General features: G+C 37.3%; 3 protein-coding genes across 11 annotated transcripts; 1 reads left to right on the forward strand and 2 right to left on the reverse strand.

Annotated features, from left to right (window-relative positions):
* On the forward strand, window positions 3,072–14,665 carry LOC109721317 (mRNA-capping enzyme-like). 2 transcript variants are annotated; one of them, XM_020248867.1, is made up of 18 exons: window positions 3,072–3,204; window positions 4,494–4,655; window positions 5,492–5,630; window positions 6,165–6,316; window positions 6,812–6,895; window positions 6,976–7,038; window positions 7,767–7,904; window positions 7,981–8,190; window positions 9,115–9,231; window positions 9,891–9,949; window positions 10,427–10,589; window positions 10,678–10,800; window positions 11,290–11,418; window positions 11,525–11,623; window positions 12,297–12,386; window positions 12,558–12,642; window positions 13,111–13,241; window positions 13,861–14,665. In XM_020248867.1, exons 2-18 carry the CDS (start codon window positions 4,527–4,529, stop codon window positions 13,978–13,980), a joined length of 2,031 nt encoding a protein of 676 aa, XP_020104456.1. In that variant the 5' UTR covers window positions 3,072–3,204; window positions 4,494–4,526; the 3' UTR covers window positions 13,981–14,665. The 2 variants fall into 2 exon arrangements, with proteins under 2 accessions (XP_020104456.1, XP_020104457.1); XM_020248868.1 differs by lacking the exons at window positions 12,297–12,386; window positions 12,558–12,642; window positions 13,111–13,241; window positions 13,861–14,665 and having other exon boundaries at window positions 11,515–11,623.
* Window positions 15,312–17,811, reverse strand: LOC109721319 (protein prickle). 2 transcript variants are annotated; one of them, XM_020248869.1, is made up of 4 exons: window positions 17,460–17,811; window positions 16,955–17,026; window positions 16,123–16,298; window positions 15,312–15,655 (listed from the first exon to the last, which is right to left on the reverse strand). In XM_020248869.1, exons 1-4 carry the CDS (start codon window positions 17,770–17,772, stop codon window positions 15,461–15,463), a joined length of 756 nt encoding a protein of 251 aa, XP_020104458.1. In that variant the 5' UTR covers window positions 17,773–17,811; the 3' UTR covers window positions 15,312–15,460. The 2 variants fall into 2 exon arrangements, with proteins under 2 accessions (XP_020104458.1, XP_020104459.1); XM_020248870.1 differs by lacking the exon at window positions 15,312–15,655 and adding an exon at window positions 15,662–16,028.
* Window positions 17,848–25,592, reverse strand: LOC109721316 (uncharacterized protein C18orf8). 7 transcript variants are annotated; one of them, XM_020248866.1, is made up of 16 exons: window positions 25,413–25,592; window positions 25,160–25,230; window positions 24,512–24,613; window positions 24,081–24,405; window positions 23,726–23,985; window positions 22,252–22,405; window positions 21,595–21,704; window positions 21,410–21,497; window positions 20,968–21,279; window positions 20,806–20,880; window positions 19,869–20,434; window positions 19,619–19,727; window positions 19,156–19,335; window positions 18,796–18,926; window positions 18,570–18,611; window positions 18,199–18,276 (listed from the first exon to the last, which is right to left on the reverse strand). In XM_020248866.1, exons 4-15 carry the CDS (start codon window positions 24,246–24,248, stop codon window positions 18,605–18,607), a joined length of 2,160 nt encoding a protein of 719 aa, XP_020104455.1. In that variant the 5' UTR covers window positions 24,249–24,405; window positions 24,512–24,613; window positions 25,160–25,230; window positions 25,413–25,592; the 3' UTR covers window positions 18,199–18,276; window positions 18,570–18,604. The 7 variants fall into 7 exon arrangements, with proteins under 7 accessions (XP_020104450.1, XP_020104449.1, XP_020104452.1 ...); XM_020248861.1 differs by lacking the exon at window positions 18,570–18,611 and having other exon boundaries at window positions 17,848–18,276; window positions 24,081–24,400; XM_020248860.1 differs by lacking the exon at window positions 18,570–18,611 and having other exon boundaries at window positions 17,848–18,276.

A 26,134-nucleotide genomic window follows, 5' to 3' on the forward strand; every position in this document is an offset into this window, starting at 1 on the left:
ATGTGGTGTGTTGAAATTTAACGGTGTAAACAATCCAAACCCGATGAAAATTTTATAGAAATTTTTTCACTATTAGAATAAGATCTAGTATATCTGAATCTTGAATCTTAAATCTTTTATCATCTTTTTTTATGAGATTTTTATTTCAGCCGTTCACTTTTAGACTACTTAGTTGATAGGTAAATTGGTATCGAAAATTATGAAATTTCTATTTCTAAATACTTTTATAAGTGGTACGATCAAGTTAATGGAAACGATCGCCTCGATTTGGAAGCCGCAACTATCGAAAACAACTTAGTAGACGGAGCAACGTCGTCCTACGATAGGTAAGTGCCTACTCTCTTTCTCTCGTCTCTCTCTCTCTCTCTCTTTTCTATATATATATATATATATAGTGTTATGGAAGCACGGAGGTCTCGTGTTCCACTTGTTGTTCCGATGTTCGGCACTTTCGAATCGACGATCGCTCCGTGTTAGACTCTGATCTAGGAGTTATTTGAATATCTAGAAAATAATTTGCAATTTTTCGATACATTTGCCTAGTTATTGAAGATGGCCTTCAAACTCAACGACTGAAAATAAAAAATCGGCTGAAAATAATATCTTACCACAAATATGATGGATATGGACATCTAAATTTTTAGATTAAAGTATTGATCTTGTTTTAAATATGGTATAAAAAGAATCTTTCTACATCAAAATTTCATGTTGCATTTGGATATTTCTACAACCGTTACTTACAACCGCTCTCACGGCGGTTAACATTATTGATTTTGAGCGCCCTCGATCGCTAGGCAACAATGAATTCGAAACAATCAGCAAAATTTATTTTCTAGGCTATTCAAAATTCTAGATCAACTTCTAACGGACGCGATCGTCGATTTAAAAGTCGAATTCGAAAAACCAAATGGAAAGCACCACTTTTTATATATATATATATATATATAATATATATATATATATATATATATGTTTCTTCTGCTTATTTTTACTGTTTTACTTATGATACTAGCACAAAATATTCAGCATATCTATGATAGTCATTAAATTTTTTTAAAAAAAGAACAAAGAGAAACAACAATGAAACATTACAAGCACCTCCGCGATCAAAACAAGCACATATATCATTCTATTCCAATTTTTATACAAGATTCAGCACGAGTGCAATACACCCTTGATATTGCTACATGATCCTATCTGAATCTAAAACTAGCGAAAAAGGAAACAGAAGAAAAAAAAAGACCCTCAACTGTGGCGACTCGAGTCACCGGAAAAGACGAGCAACTACAAATCGACAGCCCGAAGCAAGCATATTACCGCGAGTCCTCGTAAACATTTTATTCTAACAAATTGTAACATTGAAACAGGTACTCTACACTGGTGGACCCAAGCAAAAGAAGGTGCAAAAACACGCGCTTGGTGCACCACTTACGCACGCACTCGATTTGCTGTCCGATCGGAGTGTATTCCGGTATGCCGATTGCGATCCATAACTATCAAATGCAGGGTTCTTGTAAGTTAAAGTTGCAAAAGAGTTGTTGCTAAATGCATCAAAATGTTATGCAAAGTACCTGAATACAGTAGGAGGAGAGCAAAGAGGAGAGATAGTGCACTGGAGGGGAACTTCATATTTGGGCAATTGTTATGGTTGAGTAGGCATAGAGAGATTGCTTAAATTCGATTAAGTGGGGGGAAGTTAAAGTAGAAAAGGTGCTTCTAAGGTATAGGTTCTTTTCTTCTATATATATAAACTTACTGTTGGTTGGTTGATCCAAAGCTCATTAATGTAGAATTTTTTTGCACACAGAATTATCTCGCCGCTCATTAGCTCTAGCATGCACTGAGGACCCTATGTGTCAGGTACTGTAGGAAATGTATGGTGACATCCCAATAGTCCCACATCAGATAATGTGGAAGAGTCTAATGAGTTTATAAGTAACGGACATACTAGTAATAATAATTGGGCTTAAGTATTTTGGGCCGGTGGTTTGGATCCAACGAGTTATTATTGCTAGCGGTTCAGATCGTTACATTTGGTATCAGAGCTTGATGCTTAGCCAAAAGTGAGAGAAGGACTATGTATGTCATTGGGCCGCTTGATAAGCAGCCAAAAGTGAGAGAAGGACTATGTATGTCATTGGGCCGCTTGATAATCAGCCAAAAGTGTGAGAAGGATTATGTATGTGATTGGGCCGGATTGACGAGAACATCAAAGTCTAAATGAGGGGAGTATGTAATAATAACTGTGCTTAAGCATTTTGGGCAAATGGTTTGGGCCCAACAAGTTATTATTGGTAGCAGGTCGGGTCGTTATATGTATACCTAACGCATGTGCCAAAAGTGTGAGAAGGACTATGTATGTGATTGGGCCGGACTGACGTGGACCTCAAGGTCTAAATGAGGGGAGTATGTAATAATATGCTTAAGTATTTTGGGCTGTTTGGGCCCAACAAGTTATTATTGGTAGCGGATCGGGTCGTTATATCTATACCTAACTCATGTAAGAATCGAATTCTCGCAAACTTTTCACTATATAACTTGGCCTGTTTTGGATGGATCAAGTTCGGGCCAGCCCAATTCACATATAATTTGGGCCTGATGTGGCTCCACCAATATTTAGTGCAATGGAGCGTGTTTGGGCGTAAAATAAAAGAAACTCAGCCCACATATTTTAGTGTATTTTATTTGGGATGGGCCAAATTTGGCCCCAAAAATTTAAGTGATCAGATTTTAAAAAAAAAACCAATTCCAAACAACGTTGTTCACTCTTGCTATGGGTATACCAAAATGCTGCAAGATGTGATGTGGCAAGTTGTGATTGGTTAGTACGGACGATTCAAATTGCTACGTGAGCATCTCTGGGTACCTACAGCATTTTCGGCTTTTGAAGCGGTTCGGAATAACAAATTTGGTTTGTGAGTAGATTGCTACGACTAATAAACCGGCCGCCGAATAACCCGGCAGAACCGGACCGGACCGGACCGGCTTGTTGAACCGTGACGGGTTTTAGCCCGAAACGGACCCGTCTATAAAAGTGACTCCCCCTCCGCTCGTGCTTCCCTAATTTCCGACCCCGGCCCCCGACCCCCTCTCGCCCACTCCCCGAAACCCTTCTCCCCTACGTCACCTCTCTCCCCTCAACCCCGAGCTCCGATCGGCGCCGTAGAACCGTCGCCGGCGCCTCCTCCGCCGTCGCCGGAGAAGGTACACCCGTTCTCTCCCTTTCTTTCTCTCTCTGTATCCATCGCGCGCTCTCTCTCTCTACGCCTCTCTCTCTCTCTCTCTCCATGCCGCCTCCGATCGGAACTCGTGCCAATCAACAAGAAGGGAATCGTGAGGAACACGACGAGGTTCGTCGATGGAGGCTGATACTGCTTTCATGGTGGGTGCCTTGGGGCATCTTCGTGAGTTCGGGTAGCAGAGATTTGTGGGGCGAAATCAGAAGGGGAAGCGCGAAGAGTTTTCCTCTATTCGCTAAATTGGCAAAAATATGCAATTACAGGTCCTGAATTAGGTCGAATGCGAGGATCCGAGCGCAATAAGGTTTTGTAGGCTGGAAGCTTACGAATTGGAAGGATAACTGCAGAATTGATTAAAAAAAAAAAACTTGTTCCCTTTGAGTCTACAATCGAAGGTTAGAACATGGTAATGCCGGAGAAGGGAACTCATTTTCTTGTTTTCAAAGGAAAGCGTAACACTTCAGAGCTCATCAGAGGTGTCTAAATATGTTTCATTTGTCTGGCATAAGTTGGATAATACGGATGGGATCTTGCATCCTCTTTTAGCTAATGATCAGTGGCGCCTGAAAAAGAAAGAAAATGCAGCTGGAGATTCTCTGGAAGAAAGAAAGAGGAGGCAAGAGAGATTTGACGATAGAGTTTTTAATTGGGTAGATGCTTGTTGGTGTCTACTGGGTTTTCATTCCCAGTAGAGATATATTTGATGTGTTTTATGGAGGGAAACATTGGGGATATTTATTTATGGGCCTTCTTGTGCTGGGAAGGAGGGAGGAGGATTGAGGAAAAAGCAAAAGAGTTAAGGTTTTGAATGATTTTATTTCTATCAAGAAAAAATGGGTTAATGTTGCAGTAGATGTTTGGTACCAAAAAATAGAATATTCAAGATATATCGGTTTTGTCGTGGATATATGTGTGAGAGAATTGGCACAAGTGAGAATTGGTGACATAGCAGTATTTACTTATTACTGGAAGTTTACCCCGATGACCAACCCTTAGCTTTTACCCTTTTGTGCTAGTTATGAGGAACTTGTCAAGCATATTCTTGGTGATTTTGCTGGTGTGCGCTATTTGTTTAGCATCATCACTTGCTCTTACATTGCTACTTGGTTTAGTGTTCTATGTCTTAAATTTCTTCTAATGATCTCATCTAAGCTTCATATTTAAATATTTTGATACTCATAAGTAGCTTTCTTTTATTTCTAGAATCTAAGCTAACAATTGCTATCATTTGTATTCACCTTAAAATTCATGAAGGCACCCGAAAATTTATGTGCTGGTTGATGTTGAATGATCCTTTCAATGGATTTAAATGCGTCACCTTTGCCTGAAGAAGATGAACAGCCTTATGAAGAACAGATTGACAGTGATCTTATACAGGAGGAACGCGTGGAGTCTGCAGTGGCAACCATGCGAAGGGTATATCGTTTCCCTAAAATATTTAGCTGTCTGTTTTGATATGGGTACTTGTGGGTGAATTGGATTGCATAGGAGTTGACTTATTGCTTAGTTTGAATATTTCGAGTTTTCGACTATCCAATAAGGCAATAATTCTACTGTTAGTCTTGTACACAAAAATACCTTGTTTAGGTTTATGATTATGCTACATTAAGCTCACGAAGGCCTTTGTTCCTTGACATGTCTTTCCAAACACGCATACATGCAGCCTTTGTTCCTTGACTTAACTGTAGTGTGTGATGGGCTTTACATTAAACAAAATAAATTCGTATCCTGTTAGAATCTCAAGCTAATACTGGCTCGTCTAAGTAGTCAATGTTTGTGATAGGGAACATGATTCCTCTTTTATGCATCATTGAAAATGCAACTTTCGGCTACCTTAGAGGCAGTGGTTCTTCCAAAAATTTGTAATTTCTTTTCATGACTTCTATCAATTACCGCTCGTGTAATTTATGCTTTTTGGTGTGTTATAATTCATCAAGTAATTGTTCTGCAGCTGCCGTTTTCTAGTAAGCTATTACAGGTCTTGATCATCTAGATTAAGTTGGGCCATTATTAGGAGTGAGTGGGTAAATGGTTTGAGCTAATACTGAGGTTGATCATTGTATATCCTTGGTAGCTTTGCCAAAGCTTTCTTTTCTTTTTTTTCTGTGCTCTCAAGCGGTAAGTCGTTGCTTGTATTGTTGGTTATTTGTACTTCTTGATGATGTTCAATGTGCTTGTACTTCTTATGCATGAAATGTATGCACATTAACATGTTTGTATTATTATATTTGTTGGGACCCCTTACTTTCTAGGAACGTGAAGAAAGGCGCCTCAGATTAAAAAGAGAATACCCAGATGAAGGACCAAGGCGATATTCACAACCAAGGAATGACTACCTGCCTCAAAGCAGAAGCGTTAGACCTTGTGGAAGAAATAGGGAGATTCCTCAAGGTATGTATTTTATCATTATTTGGTTTTTACTGAATCTTCATTTTAGATACCTTTTTGTTGTTCTTGAGCTTCCGCTGATGAGGTCTTGTTTTTTTCGTCCTGGAGTAGCTTAGTTGCATATGGTAAATTCTATATTATTGTTGCGTCCTTCTTCATTTTGTTTGTCGAATAGAAAAATTGTTTTATTCTAGCATGTCTGAACAAGGCAAGCAGGAAATATGAAAACGAGAAATTTTCTGAAACGCAGATGAGAAAATTTATTGTCTTTTCTCCCCTCTTTTGGTCTTTTGGCGATCAGCGTGCGTAATGGGTTTTATGCCTATAGAGGTTGTTTACTGTTTTTCGGTTTTCTCTCTTATTGCATTTAATTATTTATCAAGCATCAAGATTTTTTATTTGCTTTCTTTCTGTTCTTTTATCCTTTGTTTTGGAGTTGTTGGTGATTAATGGTACTTTTATTCTTTTCAATTGGCCATTCAACAGTCCAATTATAACTTATGCCTGTTATTTGTATGCTCTTTTTTGATTTTACAGGCTGGTTGGATTGCCCTGCACTTGGGGAGTGCATAGATAAAATAATTCCTTCCAAAGCTCCTCTTGATGAGTCATATAATGAAAGTGTGGTGCCTGGCAAAAGATATTCTTCTAAACAAATTATCAACAAGCTTAGAAAAGCCGGACGGGAAGTAAGTGTCTTATGTGATTTGTTAATATTACTGCTGTCATTCTTATATCATTCATTAAACTTCAATTCATGATGTTCAGTCATTCTGTCTTTTGATTATAAGTGAAGTGCTGCATATTTATCTTAACTCTTCTTCTTTTGGTAATTTGTTTCATTTGGGTTTTGAATTAAAGATAATTTATTGAGCATTAAGAAGTGTTCTGATGACATGTAAGGTTCTAGCTCATTATTTTCTTGCTTTAATCATCTATTATGACCATGATGCATGAATGAATTATCTTTTGTCATTCCTCTAATCTTGTGATGCTTGATATTTGAATAAGAAATGCTGAGATGAATTTGTGAATATGCAGCTAAAACCAATATTGTCATTTCGAAAAGCTACGTTTAAATGTTTCCAAGTCTGCTGTTTACATGGTGTGATTGAAACCACTTGTGATTATGTTCCAATAATTGTTGACTATTAGTATTAAATATTCTGGTGTCCTTTCTCCAGTTAGGTTTGGTGGTTGATTTGACAAATACAGATCGCTATTATTCAGTTTCGGAATTTAAAAATCTAGGTATTCAGCATCGCAAGGTGAGAAAGTTTGAATATGCACTTTATGTCAGATCTTAAAGTAATTTCCGTTTGTAAATGATTATGTTTTTCTGTTGTAGATCAAATGCAAGGGAAGAGATGCTGTACCAGATAATGAGTCAGTGAACATATTTTTTAATGTGGTAACTACTTGATTTCTCATTATTCAACCTTGCTTCTTGTGGCCTTTAGTTGATTGTCAATTACATTGTAATGAGTTAACTGCAGATCTTTTTTGCTCCATTTTATCTGCACCACATTTTGCTCAGATATCTGTTTGCATTTGTGGTAGATTAGTAAATTTCTTGTATTTTCCATCGGTGCGAGGGTGGCTAACTAATTGTGAAAGGCAGCCTTTCCCAGCAAATTTGATGGAATATTAGTATGATTTACTTGTAGATATGTCTGGAATTGTCGAACTACGTTCTAAATTTCACTTCTTGTATTGCCTCTTTCCTTCTTTTGATCCCTTCTAATCTATCTGTTCAAGGAAAGCTTATATTTTGATTTCTGTTGCTTTTGGATGTCATAGTTTTAGTTTAGATTCCTATTTTTCTCATGTGGTATTTATACCTTCAGGCTTCAGCTTTCACGTACTTTTTATCCCCCCTTATATTGAAAGAAAATGCCATTCATAAAGAAAGGGTGTAGGAGTCAAAAGGCTGCAGTCAATTCCTGAAAATCTGATGATTGTTAGTAGATATTGACTTTAATGTGCACAGATATCCTTATGCCTAGTCAGAGAGCAATTTTGTACTTTCTTCCATGGGCACTCGTGGTTTACTTTGTTTGCCATGTTTTCTTTATATATTTGGTTTGAAGAGCTTTTATTGTTGCTTTTCTTATTGAATCCCTGCTGCGTAATTTTCAGGTTTTTCAGTTCCTTGACCGCCAAAAGCATTCGAGGAATCCCAAATATATCCTTGTCCATTGTACTCATGGGCATAATCGTACAGGTTTTATGATTGTTCATTACCTTATGCGCACACATCTGTCAAGTGTTGCCGAGGTACGCAATTTTCACATTTCCTTGTTTCCATCATGATCAACTTTGCTCTCTCGAACTATTTTATTTATGCTGTCAGGCATTGCATATATTCGCTCAAAAGCGTCCTCCAGGAATATATAAGCAGGATTATATTCAAGCACTGTATACATTTTATCATGAAAGCCCTGAGAATCTTGTATGTCCTCCCACACCTGAGTGGAAGAGATCCTCCGATCTTGATTTAAATGGTGAAGCTGTCCAGGATGATGATGGTGATGATAATGGTGACCCTTCAGCCCTTTCACATGTAAGCGTTACTTGAATATTTCCCTCGAGGCTATCTTCAATTCTGTTTAGCAGTAATATCTATATTCTAGTACCAGTTTTTCTTGCTTTCTTGCTAGTGTAATGAGGAACATTACCTTCTATAAAAACTTGGTCACTTTATGTTGTACGGTGAGCATATTTTTTTGGTATGGTGAGCATATGGTTATATTGGTAATGTTGTACTAGTTCAGTTGCTGTTCATTTTATAGATTATGTGCTTTTAAGTTCATATTATTGAGCATTGCTTTATCCTTCTTGATGATTGTTCAGGTTTCTTCTTGGTTTTAACATATTCTATTTCTGAAATTATCTATATCCTGCTGTGTTATTTATAAAAAATTGCCGGAAAGGAACCAGAATTTCTTTTGATGTGCTTAGACCTGCTGATGCATGATGAACAAGTAAAGCAGTTCAGGAAAGATTATAGGATCATCTATTCTTAGAAATTAGAACTTTCTTTAATTGCAACAATTTTTCTCTCAATATCAGGTTAAAGCTTTAAATGCTGAAATCACATAGGATCACTGACACACTTTTTGTAATATCTGTGCTTGCTATGTTTTTTTTTCCTTGCTACGGATAGTCACTGGGCCAAAATTTTCTAAATCTTATGGACCTGCTTTGGATAATATACATAGAAGTACATACTTATATGCAGTCTTATACATACATACACTCTTACAAATATACATGAACTGTAGATATGTACAGGGTCTGGGTTTTAGTGGTTTGTATATATGTATTTGGGTATATTTGAACCCTGAATGCTAAATATATATATGGTTCAGGGGTGTAGTATATATGGATATGTATTTATAATATTCTCTCGCTCTGAGAATGGATACGTTCTTTTTTATTTCTGAAAGTATGTTCTTTTTTATTTCTCTCTCTTTTTTTTTGGCAGGAAAATGTGGAGAACAAAAAGATAACGAATGATGATGTTTTAGGAGATGCAATTCCTTCTGACCGAGAAGAAGTTCTGCAACAGATATGTTATCGTTTGCTTGAACTAACTCCTACGGTATCGATCTCGATCTTATCTACCTCTTCGTATCATTTTCTGATTATTATTCAGTCAACAATCATTCTGCATCGTTCGATAGTCATTCTGCATCTTTCAATAATCATTCTGCACTGTTGTTTTTTTGTATTATGATGCAATACACCAAGCATTTGAAAACACTGCATTTATGGCCTGCTTTTTGCTGAAAGCATTTTTCATATTTATTTTCTTTTAAATTAGTATTTTTGTTTTTTTACTTGTGATGTTTCTCAGTTTTAAGGTCATTGCAATCATTTCATAACCACTTGTTAAAATTTTTGAATAATCTTTAATTATCCTTCCTGAATATTTGCCTTGAGCTTTTATATCATATGAGTTATTTTAATCTGTAGGCTGGTAAACATTACCAGTTTTCCTCTTATAATTTCTATGGATGCAATTGATTAAAGTGAAATAAAAGTTTCTCTATCCTTGTACTGCTGTCATGGTGCTCGTTCTTTCTGCGTTGTTGAATAATTTCTTTCTGCTTGCTTATAAATGGTCTTAAGCTTGTAAAATACTTCTAATTTAATGAACTTAATGCAAGCTTGCAAAATACTTCTAAATTAATGAACTTAATGCTTGTTGAGTTGATTTTCTTATTATCTGCTCCCTTGTTTATATTTTTTGTTTTATAGGCAAGAGGGCCTAGAAACAATTTACAATTTCCAGGATCACATCCTGTTTCACTCAACAGGTATACATTTTACATTTACGTCCCTATATTATTGTGGCTTTTTATTCTTTCCTACTGTTAGATCAAGCATCTAATCTTTTAAGATACTGAATCTTTATTATCTATTGCAAATACAGCACACTTCTCCCATGCATATAATTTTTGAGATATTCTTAGTGCATCTTATGCAGTATGCGTTAGGCATTTCTTGGTTTTTTTCAATTTGCTTAGTTGCAACTATTACCTATTTATTTTCTGAAACAGTAAACTTTATTATCATTTAGGTATTTCCCACATGATTGTTATCACTTATATAATTTTTAGAAAGTCTTAGACTTTAATACCTGCTATCCAATTCAGCATAATAAACAATGATACTGAAAAGATATTTTATTTCTGCTAAATAAATATTTAATATTTTGTGAGGCTAAGTTGGATTAGTGCTCCCCTTCAGTTAACCATATCTTTCCATTTATAATCTGTCTACTGTATGTGCAGGGAGAACCTACAGCTATTAAGGCAACGGTATTATTATGCTACTTGGAAAGCTGATGGGACACGATATATGATGCTTATCATGAGAGATGGTTGTTACTTGATTGATCGAAATTTTCGCTTTAGAAGGGTTCAGATGCGGTTTCCTTTGAAGAATATAAATGAAGTAAGCACCAAATTATGATTCTGTAAAATGTTTAGACACATTTAGCTTATATTCGGAGCTTTACCTTTCTCCTTTTATCGTTTGGAAGGGTTTTCATGAGATGACTTTGATTGATGGGGAAATGATTATTGACACAATACCTGACGCTGGACTGAAGAGAAGATATCTAGCATATGATCTGATGGCAATTAATTCATGCTCCAAAATAAAGGTAAGTGGAACAGCGTACTTTCTTGAACTAGTCTTGAGATTAATGTTGCCTTCTCAGTTGTTGTTGAGCTTTTGATGTTACGCCTCCTTTTTCCATTTATTCCTGGGATTAACTAAGATTCATAACTTGATTTTACATATTTTTAATAACTTGTATTTTAGAGTTGCCTATTCTGTGATCCTTCTTTGGTTTTTCTACCATTGGTTTGTTAGTAATAATATTGTTAGCTGATATCTCTTGGTAAGTTTTGCTTTTCTCACCACATTTTCTTGACCCTTTTTTTTTGTTAAATACGCCTGTGGGCCAGTTTTCCTTACATCTTGACCAAGCTAAGTTTTGATATCAGCTCTATCATTTTTCTAGTAAATAAGGAGCTGGTCTTATGTTTCTTGTTTACATCAAATTGGTCATAAATATCTAATTTTGTTGCCAATTTCATGCATGTTTTATCTTAACATGTCATGATTCGTACTTTGTTTGTTGGTCTAGTTGCCCTTCTCTGAAAGATGGAAGCTACTTGAGGAAGAAATAATTCGGCCTCGAAATTATGAGAAGAAGCAATTTGAGTGTGAAGGCAAATGCAATCCAATATATCGATATGACATGGAACCATTTGGAGTATGTAGAATTGAATAGCTGGAATTGCTACTGTGTTTGTCTCAAACGTTAAACATAAAATTATATCTTTTGACATTACAGTTGATTAATTCCCAGAGTTGAACAGGTTAGGAGGAAGGACTTCTGGTTATTATCAACTGTTGTAAAGCTGCTTCAGGAGTTCATCCCAAGACTTTCGCATGCAGCTGATGGCCTTATATTTCAGGTACTTTTTTTATCCTTGAGCAGTCTTCTTGCGTTAATTACTTATTGAACACTGTAAAGGTTTTCTGAAGGTTGACAGATGCTAAAATTTTCAAGTTAAATAAGTGCTATCAACTCTTTCTAAGTTTTGAATCTGAGATTTTGAATTGACAGGAATTAATTTTATGTCAATTTCATCATAGCTATATACACACTTTAATGATCTGGCGGGATATTGCAACACAATTTGAAAATGCACTAATGAAAATATTAATTTCAAGAATTACTCAAGTCTGGAACGTGTAGAGCTATCAATTAACTTCTCTAGATCATCAATTTTTTTTTCCTCATGTAGCAGATCCCCCTTTTTACTTTCCACCCTCAAGGGTTCATTTTGCATGACTTGCATTTTGTAACCTCAAGTCATGTTGTTTGGTGTTCTGTTGCCGTACATCAAGGTTCTGGCAGGGCCAGATAAAGCAAGAACATCTCTTGTAGTAGTTTGATAGAATATGCTCTCAACGCCTTATTAGCTTTAACAGGCAAATTTTGATTATTAAGTTTGTAGTCTTGCTTTAGCTATTTAAATGGTCTATTTTTGTGCTTGGAATTAAGGTTTACTAGCATAGTTTTTATACCATACTGTCTCTTATGGTCTTTGAAATAATCAATTTTTATTTTCTTTTTTTCCCTAGGGTTGGGATGATCCATATGTGTGTCGTACACATGAAGGACTTCTGAAGTGGAAGTACCCAGATATGAATTCAGTTGACTTCTTATTTGAGGTTTGTTTCACTTTGCTACCTAATTGGTTTGATTTTTTATTTTTTATTTTTTATTTTTTATTTTTTTATTTTTATTTTTATTTTTATTTTTTGCCTTCTAAACTATTTAGGTGGTTAATCCATTGGTTTTGTGTAAATGTGTGTATGATTTACTGAGTCCTATGACTGCAGATGGGGAGTGACAACCGCCAGTTGCTTTTTCTTTATGAAAGAGGAAAGAAGAAACTCATGGATGGATCTCGGGTCATATATGGAGGTAAATATAAATACTACTGTCAATTTTTTTTCCTTTTGTGTGGTTTCTTTGTCATCTCAAGAATTGGTACTGATCATTTTGTTTATTCCCTATTTTCTAATCCCCACAATCCAGTTGCTCGATTGTTTTCCATTTTCTTGCCATTTTGTGTTTTTCGGGATTTAAAAATCTATGATGCAATGTTATCGTCCCTGTACTTCTTGTTACTTTAATTGAACTGATTTGCTCAATAAGCCTCTCCAATTTAAGCTTTTCTTGCTTGAGGTTTGATTCTCATTTTCAGTTGAGTTGATATGTCATGTGTTTGATTGGATTTGATTTGATTTGTCACTTCCATTGTCAGTTGAGGTTGTCATTGTGATGACTTATCTAGCTAGACATGGTATGGCATCTTTGTTGTGCAATTTTTTTTTTTCTTTTTCTTTTTCGTTTTGTTAAGACTTGAGATATCCTGATTTGTTTGCACAGGTCAAGAAGATATTTCTACCCTATCAGGAAAGATTATTGAATGCGGGTGGGACCAAGAGGAGAGCTGTTGGATCTGCATGCGTGTCAGGACTGATAAATCAACTCCTAATGACATAAACACATACCGAAAGGCATCTCTCTCTCTCTCTCTCTCTCTCTCTCTCTCTCTCTCTCTCTCATAACATCATGTAGATGCAAATTGGACAATTCGAGTGTGACTACTGTGTTGCAAAACATTGTGGACCATGTTATTTTACATTCAGAATCTGAAGCGTTCGTCTTGATTAATATTCACGGATCTAAGAAAACTGAAGTACTCTATTGATGCGACTAGTTTGTTGGCTAAATTCACAAATTCCATCCATATTGCATAGAAAAGAGCCATTGTTTCCCCCTTTAATTTTGGGGCACTCCAGTTGTTGTAGGTCATGTACAATAGCATGTTTTATTTTTCTTTCCCAGTTCCCCATTAATGATTGTAGGCAGTGAGTTGAGGTCTCGATTCTTTTTAGAATATGGCGTGGATGGATTGCTGTTTGATGATTAGCATAAATTGAATATTAGAATGGCTTTAAAAGAATTGTTAGTTATAAGACAGTCTAATATGACATTGATCCTGAGAGAAAAAACCCAATAGTAGAATCATCTCTCCGGAAACATGATTGTGTGCTATGTGATGCTAAATCACAAATTTTAAAATATATTTCTATATATTTCAAATACTAATACTGCTGTCTAATATAATAACAGGTAATGAGGAGCATCAACGACAACATTACAGAAGACGTGCTTCTGAGTGAGATATTGGAGATAGTGCGCCTCCCAATGTATGCTGATAGGATAGCTCAGCTTCAGCATCGACGTAGGTGATACCCAAGTTCTATTGCTGGCCAGTTATAATTTTTTTAGCATACAAAATCCTTAATTGCACAAACTTCAAATATTTTCTAGTAGAGCTGATGATGGCTGGTTTTCAGTGGCTTTCTGTAAGTATTAGAGGGTGTTATTAGTGTCCTACGAGGCTCGACAAAATGCAGGTCATTCAGATTCTTGCTCAAGCCTCCGGGTTGTATAAAGTCGCAATCCTCTTGTAAATCTCCTCTCTTTTTTACTTGTATTCTTGTTCTCTTTTAGTTGGAAATATAGTAGCTGCAACCGGAGCCGGAAGTATGTCTACTTTGGCCTACTACAGCACTGATAACTACTGACTGCATCCTTGTCCTTAAATAAACAAGAGGGTTCTTATTGGGCTTCTATGCATAATATTTACTTGGATTTATGCCTTAACCACGACGTGAAATAGGTCATGTTGAATTAGTGATTTGCCTTCCTGTGTTGTTCTTATTTCGATGGCAGGGTTGAGTTGTTCTCTGTCTTTATTATTTAAGAGGTGTGTTCAGTTAAAGAAATTGTCTCTGCTGCAGAAAAATTGTATTGTCATTCTTGAAATATTGGACATTTTGCGGTGGACAGACGGATCAGAGATACGAGTGGCATTTTGTTACTTCTGCCATTCGAATATACTTGTTGGCATCGAGGATTTTGTAGCTTCAAATCCAATTCGATTAACTGTAATACCTTTAAAATAGAAAAGAAAAAGAAAAAATCCGACTGCTAAAATGTCGATCGCCACTTTCTCTTGATGGTTTGGTCTTGTTATGTAGCTTGATATTTGCATTTCTGGGAGCTACATTCTCACTTTTGTGCAATGACCATAAGCAACGTACCGCCTTGCTGCGCAAAGCGCCTGTTTCCTTGTGCTCTTTTCAATGTTTTCCAGTATCCAATTTGACATTTTTCCTATCGTGATAGACGTCTTCGGTTGTCGAATTAATATTCATGCCTAACGGCTTAAACCTTGAACATTGTTCAAAAACTGAAAGTCGTCATCTCGTTTTTTAAGTATCATGTCCTGTAAATTGAATTTCTGCGTATTTGTGACTAGCAGCAAGTGTTCATCAAAATGTTCTGGTGCTTTTAGCTCACAAACATTGTAAGAGAATGTAACCGAAGCTGAACCAATGCTGGCCCACGTGGAAAGTATATTACTTGTCGCACATAACCAACCTAGCGATGGTGCATCTCTCTTCATAATCTATTAACTTATTTTTCCATTGAAGTCAATAACATGGAAACCGTAGTGTTGTTACTAGCAGCCGAACCTAGCTTGCAAAACAAAAGCACTACATATTTGCCGTAGATTCACGCAGGTAAAAGCAGCAATGTAAATTCAAACTAATGTGAGTGCCGGTACAGTTTTGAAGAAGATTAGCCATTCTGACAACGGTATATTTACAAAAGTTATTGCCAGAGAATTTTGAGTATAAGAAGGTGAATGAGGTTTTTTACTTCAAATGGAAGCGCCAGATCTCAACACCCTCTCGAGCTTTTCGGCCTTCACGTAATCCTTCTCTGTAAGTGGTCCGGCAGGAAAAGCAGTGATCTCGACAACCAGGTGAGGGGTCGGGAGCTCATCAAACAGCGCCCTCACGTTGTGGCAACATACGCTCTCTCCGTGAGCACTCTCCCTCCTTATTTGACAGCCCTAAACAGCCCACGAGAGCTTCCCATTAACGATGTTTAAAAACTGCAAATAATGTGCGCTACAGAAGTAGCTGTAATACTTCACCACAACAATCGGGTGTAAAGTAAAATATAGCCTGGTCGGCCTGGTTGGGGTCCAGAAGGCGCTGTTTCTAGTAAAGCCCAAACAGCTTTCCTCAACAGCTCTGCACTTGATATAGAGGTAGAAACTTCAAATTGAAGCTTTTTTGGGGTCTGCAAACCTTTACTTTCTTCTTCGCTCTAGACTCTTTGTTTGTCAAATACTTGACTTAACGCTATTCGAGTAGGGACTTTTCAGATGCCATGTTAGAAAGACACGGAATGTTCACATATAGCTTGTTTTTGAGCAGTTACTGACAAAGGGAAAAACAAATTTAAAGGAACAACGCAAAGCAGCATATCGTAGAAAGATTTGTATAAAAACAGTACTCCATGGAGGAGATTTACCTTGTGTGAAGTAGCATCTACAAAGTGGTCATCGTCAGAGAGTAAGGATGCAATGGCCTTAAGAAGCCGGCGGCCTTCGGCCTTGGAAGGTACTCTGTAATTCCTCTTAAGTGTGCCTTTCGTCGTCGGATGCCATTTACTAACTAGCTTCCTCCTATCACTCGCCTCTTTATCATCTGTCATCGAGCAAAAGCAATTGATCCATCTTAGATGGTCTTAAGAATCCAATTCCTAGCCACAAGAGAAACGCAGAATGGATTTGCATTCCCGATCAAAATCTTTGATCAACCAGATACTTCATATATCCCATCTGCGTAGTGCTTAATTTATATAAAATCCTATTGCTAGATAAAAGACTCTAGGTACGCATAATCTGGAATTGTAGCAAGTTTCTTGAAGATAAACTCAGGTAGTACACAGTACTAAACATTCTAGTCCATCTAATGAAACATTTTTTAAAAAAAAAAAATTTCCAAGTTCATTTGAGGAAACAAAAAAAAAAAAAACCTACGGGTTAGCCATGTATGATCCATTAAGCAAATAAACCTCTATTAGTGAGATTATAATGCCTAATCTCCTACAGGATAAAAGTAGCACATATCCAAGAAGCACAACAAGTGCAAAAATGTTGGCTTGTTCATGTTGCATCTTTTCAACCATTTTACTGAAAAAGGGAAAAAAAAACAAACAATTGCACTCAACATACCATGTTCCACTAATCTTAACACACTAATCTCAGCTAAATCATGCGACTAACAAGCCAAATTCATTAAGCCAACCAACCACATAAACAATAAAAGAAAAAAGAAAAAGGGTAAAAAATCCCACAAACCTGATCTTCCTTGGAGGCCCTGAATCCATCTTGAAAACCCCAAATCACCACCACCATCACCCTCCCCAATCTCTGACACACACACCAAAAAAAAAAAAAAAAAAAAAAAAAAAAAAAGAAAACAAAAATACAAAACAAAAATACAAAACGGTTAACTTAAGATGAACATGCACAAAGAAAGTGCGCACATGTACTAAAACCTCCTCAACTATTTGGGCCGGTTAGAAAAAGCCTCTCAACTTTACTTTTCTCGATCAACACCGCCTCCACTTTTTTACTTCAACTGAATCCAACAGTGATTCATTCAATTAGTCAGATTCACTGGTTCTAAAATCACATTTTATTTTAATCAAGAGAAAGAAAATAAAAAAATAAAGTCGAGGGTCACATTTCAAAACAATCTACAATTAAGAGAGGCTACATACATTTTTACCACAGAAGAGAGAGAGAGAGAGAGAGAGAGAGAGAGAGAGAGAGGAGGAGGAGGAGGAGGAGGAATCAAGACCTGGAGAGGAGAGGAAGGGATTGGAGTGAGACCCAGCGAGGCCGATCTTGATGAGGGCATAGTAGACGCAGAGCCTCCCAGCCCAGAGAACAGGGCTCTCGAGCAAGGAAGAGGCGATCGCACCAGTTCTCGCGTGATTGGGTGGTTGCCTCTGCGCTAGGGTTTTGAGAGGAGGAGGAGGAGGAGCTCCCACTCCCACTCCCACCATGGAGGGGAGGAAGAGGGTTTTGATGGGGGATGGGGCATGGCGACGGTGGTGGTGGTGGTGGTGGTGGGGAGAGGTGGTGGTGGGTTGAAGGAGATACAGAAGCATGTGTGCGCTTTTTGGGTCTCCAAAAGCCAACGAAGAGAGAAAAAGCGAAGCGGGGAGAAAGACGGGATTTCCTTCTTTTTTTTTTTTTTTTTTTTTTTTTTTTTTTATGGGTTAAAATGTGGGAGAAAAGAATATCTCTCACTCAAATGGAACCCTTTTGCATAATCCTGCTATTCATGAAGTTGTGGATGATTTTGTATATCCAAATACAACACACAAGTTTTGTCATCTAATGTGCACAAGTTCTATGGATACTATGCAACAGACGGTGAGGGCCCGCAGTATGGAGTTACTAAATATCCTTTTGGTGGAACATCGACGACAATGTTGCTTGGTCGTGGTCTACCACATCATCCGTAGACCAGTATATGTTAAAAATGCAACACACGATAAAACTAAAAAAGAGGCTCTTGGGCTTTGTACATTCTAAATTAAATTAGCTGATTACTAATCCAACTAACACCCAAACTGCTATTTCTGAGATCCATCCAGTATGAGCATGCCCTATCAATCAATAATCCCACTGTGTCAACATAATAATTTATAGATGTTATTATGTTAAATAGCTGTGTTGTGTAAATTCAAGAGTTCTCATCTAGATTTCTCCCCCCCCCCCCCGCTTTTTTTTATAATATATTTCCCCTTTGTTTCATTGATCATCTATTCTCCTCATGAGATAAAATCTTGGGTTTGCAAGGATTTGTAGTTTGATTGAAACAAATTCTCAGGACATATTATCAAGGGAAAGAAAAAACACACACACACACACACAATAGAGATTAATTCACATCACGCACCAAGTCATGAAGCACCAGAGATGATTCTCTTCTTTTCATTCCCTACATGATGAAAAGAGTGATAGAGAGGTCCAGAGAGCAAGTGATCAGTAGTATCATTTATCGCATTATCCAAAAAAAACAAGGGGGGGACAAAACACCAGAAGAAATTATAACGTCAATTCCAAAAATCACAAGAAATGCTGCAAGTACCACTCAGCTAATCTCAGTCAGGACACGATGATACCTATCATACTCTGATGTGGTCTTAAAGCTCGGTGTGAAATCTGAGAAAAACCTCAGCACCGCCGCAAGATGCTGCGAGTTATTGGCGGCAAAAGCTGCTTCGAGGAATAAGGCTGGTCGCACCGTGATGACCTAGCAGGCATCTCGTGTTAGCAACACAATATTTTTTTTGTACAGACTGAACATTCAAGTTTACATCACAAATGATTCATCTCGACAAAATTAATTCTGCAGCACGATAGAGAGTTACAACTGATACAAATGTATGGAAATTACTATTGATTTTACCGTTCGTTTCACAAATTTTTATTTGCAGGCCTTTGAAAAATGGTGAAAGGATGAAGAAGTAATGAGTTTATACCTTGTATTTTCTTGCATAACGTAAAGCCTCGAGATAGTATCCATCTTGCAATAGTGCGATGACAAAATCATGATGCAACGACATTTGCCTAAGCATATCCCTCCCCAGCTTCCGAGCCAGTAAATTTTGTTGACCTGATTCTAAAAGTTGAAATGCAACTTCTTTTGATGGCTCTAATATCTGCATAAGATTGTGTGTAATTAACTATTTATTCTTACGAAAAATACCTAAAGTTGTCGGATCCAGATGTAAGTTTCATACCAGTATAACAAATGGTAGGTAATAGACTAACTACGACAAAGGCTTACATAACTGCATCACATTTCGTAAAGGTGTAAAAATGAAAAGATAAAACCAACTTGAAAGTTTAGCACAAAATAATCAGAAAAGAAATATAACAGGGCCTAAGTATAAAAGCTTACTTGGAGGCAATAAATATACATCGAAGTTGGAAGTATACTACCTTATTTGATACAAATAATGCAACTTCAGCAAAACGGTTCGCACGGGCTAGCAGTTGAATCATCATCACATAAAGGTTAGCATGAACTGCGAGTTTTTCCTTTGAAACACTGCGAGTTGGAGCAGTTTAGAATACTTTAATTAGTACGAGAACATGTTGAACAATAATTAGTTGCTCGATGAGTCATGATTGCTAGCATTACAATATTTCTTGAGTAATTCAAAATTCGCAAAAAACAAACTGAACGCACCTCTGTAAAAACTCTATGATGATAGCAACCAAGTAAGAAGGGTCTCCTCCCATTTCATCCTCGACATGTGCAAAGACGAAGTGGTACATTTCATTGGGTGAAATTGAAACGCGAGTGGATTGAGATCCCTGCTGGTGGGAAGCCAATGGCCGGCTACTCCCAGGTCCTTCAGACTGCGATGGTTGTTCGAACTCAGCAATATCTGAAGCATGCAAGGACTTCCCACGAAACTGTTCTGAATTGATTCCCCCAATTTCCCGTCTTGTATCATTGTCAGAATCTGAGCCCAACAAATTTCTCCTTGTAGTAGATTCTACAGAATTTTCAACTGGTTCATGCTCCGTGCCCTTTGTTGGTTCCTTCGCTACTTCGGTCAGGGACTCTTGTCTCATGCCTGAATTATGGGTTTGTTCTGATGTTTTCCTTTCTCCTCCTTGGAGTGCGTTTTTAGTTTTCATCTCGTGAGAATGAGAAGCAACAAGGACATCTATCGCCCTTGCAGCTGTAGTAATAGCCCTCCTTTCCAGAATTACAGTACGCATTATTGTGAGGCATAATGATTTAATCTGAATATGATTCAGAGTGTCATTATGTTAGTGTCGAATAATACAGGTCTAATTCAAAACAGGAGCTTACACGTCCCGCAAAATCATCTATTTACATCTATACACTGTACGGATTTTCATATTTACCCTTCGGAAAATGCATTTTCCTAAAAAATACTCTTTAGTTGGAGAGTCATCCAATTCATGAGGAAGTTGATATTGTATTAGTACAAATTTTCTATTCAGTAAAAGGAAATCTCTATGTAAGAAAGTAATTTTTTGCAAGGGATTTAAAGTTATATGCAACAGATAATATTGCAATTGTGTAAATATCTCTATGAAGAAAGCAGGTAACCTGCAACATGGACATAGATGTACGGGATGATTTTTACCATGCTCGGATCAGATCTTCGACGCTGCAAGAACTCCAGAATTGAAGGAACGTCTGAGCTACTGGTCGCAATAGCCTGATATTCAAAACCATACACACTACAAATTGATCTTTGTTATACCCAGAGAGAAGAGAGTTAACCTTTGATGAGCAAGACACTCACCTCTAGGTCCAAACAGATCCTCCATAAGAGGCCATTATCAACATCGCAAATAAGATCAGGAACAAGAAAATTCCAAGAATCGCCATAAAGCATTCCTCCATATGAAGTAGAAAGACTATCCTCAACTTGACCTGTTTGCCTACTATTACCAGATGTTCCCCTCAGCAGAAGCGGAAGTGGTGCAGATATTGGTGTTAGGGAATCTAGAAAAATGTCATAGAGTATGACAACCTTTGCATCCACTTGATGTACCAAAAGTACATTATCTACAACACTCACTGCAATTCTGCTTGAATAAATTGGCAGAGTACCCTACGTGTGATTATACATGTAAAAAGGAATTAGGTAGAAGATGCAGCAAAAATATGGCAATATGATGGAATCCAGTAAAATTTGAGAGGCTGTATTGTATCATAGAATGGAATCTTTGAACAGGTCATACCTGTTGTACAACAGCATCACGGTAGAATCTGTACAAGTAGAGAACCATGCCAACTCTATCAAGTTGAAGACAGTATATCCTACCATAGCTGTGAGAATTTGACAAAACATTTATTCAAATGCTATACTTCCAAGAAGGAAAAAAAAAGAAAAAAAGAGGGCAATGAAATTTTAGGGATGACTTACATGGTAACAATGTGAACATCATCTGAAGCAAGAACAGGCTTCTGGTTGGCCTCAGATTTAGTCATAGTCATCTCAAACTTAGGCAGACGAACAATACCTCCAGATGAGAACTGAAGAAAAGTGAAAATTTAGTGCCGAAGAAATTTTGTTACTCAGCAAGTGACAACCATAGTAATTGTTCTTCAATTTGATATATTTTCATAAGATTTAGCCATCATTATCGTTATTACATATTAAACTGTACTCTCACCAAAGAAGGGTCGCCCCTCAGAAGCAGGGCCAAAGAGGCCTGAAGAATCACGTACAATATCTAATCTGACGAAAGATACATTTCTTGACTTGTATTACCTTTCTTTGATTTTTATGTCTCTATAATGTTAGAAAACCTAGAGCCTTTCATTTATTTTATTTTTCAGGTCAAACTCTTTAAATATTACAAACTCCATAAGCGCAGAGTCAATCAAAGGGACTGAAGCTAAAGCATTACTTCATGGCATCAAAAAGGAACCATTGGTTAAAGAATGCACGTCTATTTGAAAATACCTTTATTGCAACAAAACATGAGCAGGAGTCTTGAGTCTCACGGAATGATGAAACCAAAAGTGAATCTTAGACAATATGTGTGCAACTGATTATTCAAATCATATCACCTCTTACCTGATATGCGGAGAATATAGAGCACTGCATTCCAGAAGCAAGAAGAACCATCCGACTCTCATGTGTGTAAACATACCAGCTTACACTAAATTTTTTAGCCTCCACCAACTGAAGAGTGTTCAATTCAAGCTCAATGACAAGCAGGTCTATGCCACTGTGTAAAAGCTTCATTCCAGGAAAATGAGAAACTATTTTGCCACATAATAGAGGCAACATTTAAAAAACTAAACTCTGAATGAAACATTCAGGTTCTACAGATGAATCAGCACTAAAATTTCCTCCCTTTTTCTATTTTCGTTATGTGCTTAACATTAACATTCTAATATAACTATGAATATTTCATAAACTCATAAAGCTGTAAGTCATGACAGTTACACAAACTAATCTGCTGTCAGGAAGTTGCTATTTTATCTCATCAAATGAAATGTTAGTTATAAACAAACATAAGAGCAGTAGAACTAAGGACATTTATTTAATTCAAACTTTGAGTTTAAGAGAGTTTTTAGAACATCTACGATAAAATTGAAGGCCAATAAAAGTTCAAATACTCCGACTCAAACACATTTAGTCATCTTATTAAATTCTTGTACAGCATCATACATCTTTTACATGTCAGTATCATAGTTTGAAAAGGCGCGCCTGAGGCGTAGGCCTCGGCGCCTAGGCGTGAGGCGCGGGCCTCAGCAGCTCAGCAATAGTGAGGCACAGAGCTATTGTTGAGGAGCGAGGCGTGCCTGAGGCGCGCACCTTGCAATATTCAAGTTTACAAGGATTTTTTTTATTGAAGTTTTCAAGTCGTCGGGTTTTGAATTTGTATCTTATACTTTAATCCAATAAGATACTTAAAAAATCTTAAAAGAAATCGAAAAAAAATTCAAGTTTTCGGATTGTCGGGTTTTGAATTTGCATCTTATACTTTAAACCCGATAAGATACTTAAAAAATTTTGAAAGAAACCCAAAAAACCCCTAAAAAAATCAGCCACTCGCCCCCTTCTCTCCGTCTCTTGTTCTCCCACATCCTCTCCTTGTTGAGCATCTAGAAGCAGTTGCGCTAGCAGTAGAAAGCAGCGGCAGCAAACCAGCGTGGCGTCAGCAAGAACATCAGCAAAAACAAGCAATCAGCAGCAGTAGCGAAAACAGCAGTAGTGTCAGCAAGAACATCAAATTAAACTATAAGCATGTGTTTTTTTTGACTTTTTGATGGTTATTTTGGAATTTTTTAATGTAGAACATCAATTAAACTAGCTTTAGTAAATGCGTGCCTCGCAATCTTGCGGTTCGCGCCTCGCAGTGCGCCTTGCGCCTAGGCTCCAGGAGAGTCTTGCGCCTCTCCGCGCCTCGCGCCTTTTCAAATACTGATCAGTACAAAGTACAAAGTACATAACATAGACCACAATCAACAATGTTGTGCCCACCAAGCCTAAGCTGCCATACCACACAGGCGTTCTAAAATCAGGAAAGCAAACTACATACCTTGTTTTTATTAATATGATATCACAGGAAGGGCAGTCTGTCCAGAAAAATCCAAGTATGCTTTCGGAATCAGGCCTGCATCTTCTAAAAAAGGCCTGCCCAGTTTCTCTATTTCTGAATTCGACCTCATGGTTAGATCGCTGAATCCCTATGATCTTCTGATCCAAAGAGTATCTTATAGATACAACAGGCCCTTCACCAATCGGATCAGAATTGGGAGGGTCGAGTTGCGTAGATTGACCTATTTTCCATGACAAAACCTGCAAAATAAGACTCATTCAAAACAATTTACTTTTCAAATATTATCTTCATACAAATTAAAGAAACCAGCTGCATCCTGTAACGCAAATGATACCTGATCAGAAGTTGGTGCAAGAATTAACTTATTCCCATCATCATAGAATAGCCCCTGAATTTCAGGTATGTTGCATCGAAGGAGAGGATGCTGAATATAGACATGAGAGAGGGCACCTGAACCACTCAAGCTCACTCGGCCTTGACCGGAGGATACTTTTCCAAACATGTCTTCTTGGCATTAAAAATCAGGTACAGATTTTGGCTTGATATAGTACACAAACTATAAATCTGACAGACGAAGAATTTTTAATCTCTAAAACACGACCATGGAAATCCACAATGTCAATGAATCTCCTAGTTCAGCCTCAAGTCTTGTTTCTGATCTTTAAAAGAAACACAAATTCGTTATTATAATGTAACAGATAAAGAATATAGCAGAAATAAACACTAATTCTAAGAATTCTTGTTTATAAGAAATTGAAAGTTTACCGAATTCTGCATGCACGCTTTTAGTGCCAAAAACTCCTTTGAACACATGTGATGTTCGATCTCTGGAACCTTCAGCGTGATGCATCTTCCATATTCTTTTGCCTTCAACACAGAGCATCGAGAAATCAAAAAACAAAGGCATTAAATCCTGACACTCAATTTGCACTATTTTCATTTTCTGTAAAAGAACGTGCACGTAAAATCCATTAAATCCTGACGTTTGAGTCGACAAAATCGAACAGAAAGAGCGAAGCATGTCCTTAGGGTTCTTCATCTGCAAAGCAAGTTTACGACATCCTCGGTCCAAATTGCATCAGATCTTCTTGGTTTCAGAAGACTATTAAACTATTCAGTTTTCATATGCAATTTTGATTTGACCATTTTTAAAGAGGATAGACGTCAAAGACTTTTCTAATCAAATCGTAATCAGCATCTTGTGCTTGACCAAAAAAGAACCATAACATCTAAAATCAGGAGTACCTACAATTTTGCCCTTCTATCAGAAATTCTAGTTTCAGAAAGAACATGAGATCAGGAACGATCAACTCAAATCTAATCAATATACACAGAACTCAGATTAAAATTAACTACCAACTATTGTTGAATAATATTATGCACGGAATGTCAATTGAAACCCCGATTACTAACCTGAGAAGCACAATTCGCAAGTATACGCGCTAAAGCAGAAGCACTCTTTCGCTCTTTCATCAACAAAATCGCTGGTAAGATGACGAAAACAACGATTTTGATATCGAATTCGTATAACAAAAACATCACAAGAAAAACCCTAAATGCACGGCTAGGGTTTTCTATGACCCAAAAACCCAATTACTCTGCGCAGATTTTTTGATCGAACGCGAGAAAATAAAGAATTAAAAAAGACGAAAGTATCAAAAATTACCGAAATAAATCGTTGGATAATATAACTCGGAGGGATCGAGAGATCAAGAACACAATTGGAGGTTAAATTTCGGGAAATTTTTGGATCCGATCCCTCGCGCAACGTCGAAGATGCGAGGAAGAGCGACGTTGGATTGTGGTGTCGAGTGTCGACTAGAGCTAACCTACCGGTCCACGATCGCGTTGGACTCATAAGGACCGGTTCAGGAAACGGACTGGGTCTATACCTAATGGGCTATCTCTAGCTTAATTTGGGCCGAATGGGCCGAGAGAGATTCAGGCCCGTAAAAGCCCATTAGCAGCCTCTGGTTATTGCAGTTATTGCCTGGACCTGGTTCACCACGTCATCCGTGGGCCACATACGCAATCTAGAAAATATTTTTAGAGTTTTGAAGTTTTGAACCAAAAAGCCTCAACTAAATGGATGGTGGAGATTTTGTACGAGGCCCATGAAAGAAGCCCAAAGGCCTTTTTGGCCCAACGGGTGGAGAAGTTATTCTCCGATCTTAGTGCAGGGATCGCAAAACAGAGATAAGATAAAAAAAAAAAAAAAGTTCACCAGATCACTGGACCTACTCGAATAGAACCGTGTATTGTATTACAATTGACGCACAAACTAATCAGCTACATTTTACCAAATGGTCGATCTTTTCTGCTTCGCTCTGTCAATCGAAATCATGCGCAAAGCGCCAATCAGACAGTTTTTCGCAACATTAGTCGACC

This window comes from Ananas comosus, linkage group 15 (genome assembly GCF_001540865.1).
Source record: "Ananas comosus cultivar F153 linkage group 15, ASM154086v1, whole genome shotgun sequence".
NCBI classification, from domain to species: domain Eukaryota; kingdom Viridiplantae; phylum Streptophyta; class Magnoliopsida; order Poales; family Bromeliaceae; genus Ananas; species Ananas comosus.

Excerpts from the sequence above, each read along its gene's own strand:
- LOC109721317 (XM_020248867.1), top strand. The coding sequence starts at position 4,527 with ATGATCCTTTCAATGGATTTAAATGCGTCACCTTTGCCTGAAGAAGAT. Across the intron at positions 4,656-5,491 it reads CAGTGGCAACCATGCGAAGG|GAACGTGAAGAAAGGCGCCT; the intron begins GTATATCGTTTC and ends CTTACTTTCTAG. Across the intron at positions 11,624-12,296 it reads CTGATGGCCTTATATTTCAG|GGTTGGGATGATCCATATGT; the intron begins GTACTTTTTTTA and ends TTTTTTCCCTAG.
- LOC109721319 (XM_020248869.1), bottom strand. The coding sequence starts at position 17,772 with ATGCTTCTGTATCTCCTTCAACCCACCACCACCTCTCCCCACCACCAC. Across the intron at positions 17,027-17,459 it reads TCCCTTCCTCTCCTCTCCAG|AGATTGGGGAGGGTGATGGT; the intron begins GTCTTGATTCCT and ends TGTGTGTGTCAG. Across the intron at positions 16,299-16,954 it reads GGGCCTCCAAGGAAGATCAG|ATGATAAAGAGGCGAGTGAT; the intron begins GTTTGTGGGATT and ends GCTCGATGACAG.
- LOC109721316 (XM_020248863.1), bottom strand. The coding sequence starts at position 24,248 with ATGTTTGGAAAAGTATCCTCCGGTCAAGGCCGAGTGAGCTTGAGTGGT. Across the intron at positions 21,498-21,594 it reads GATGTTCACATTGTTACCAT|CTATGGTAGGATATACTGTC; the intron begins GTAAGTCATCCC and ends AAATTCTCACAG. Across the intron at positions 20,435-20,805 it reads GAAGATCTGATCCGAGCATG|ATTAAATCATTATGCCTCAC; the intron begins GTAAAAATCATC and ends AATCATATTCAG.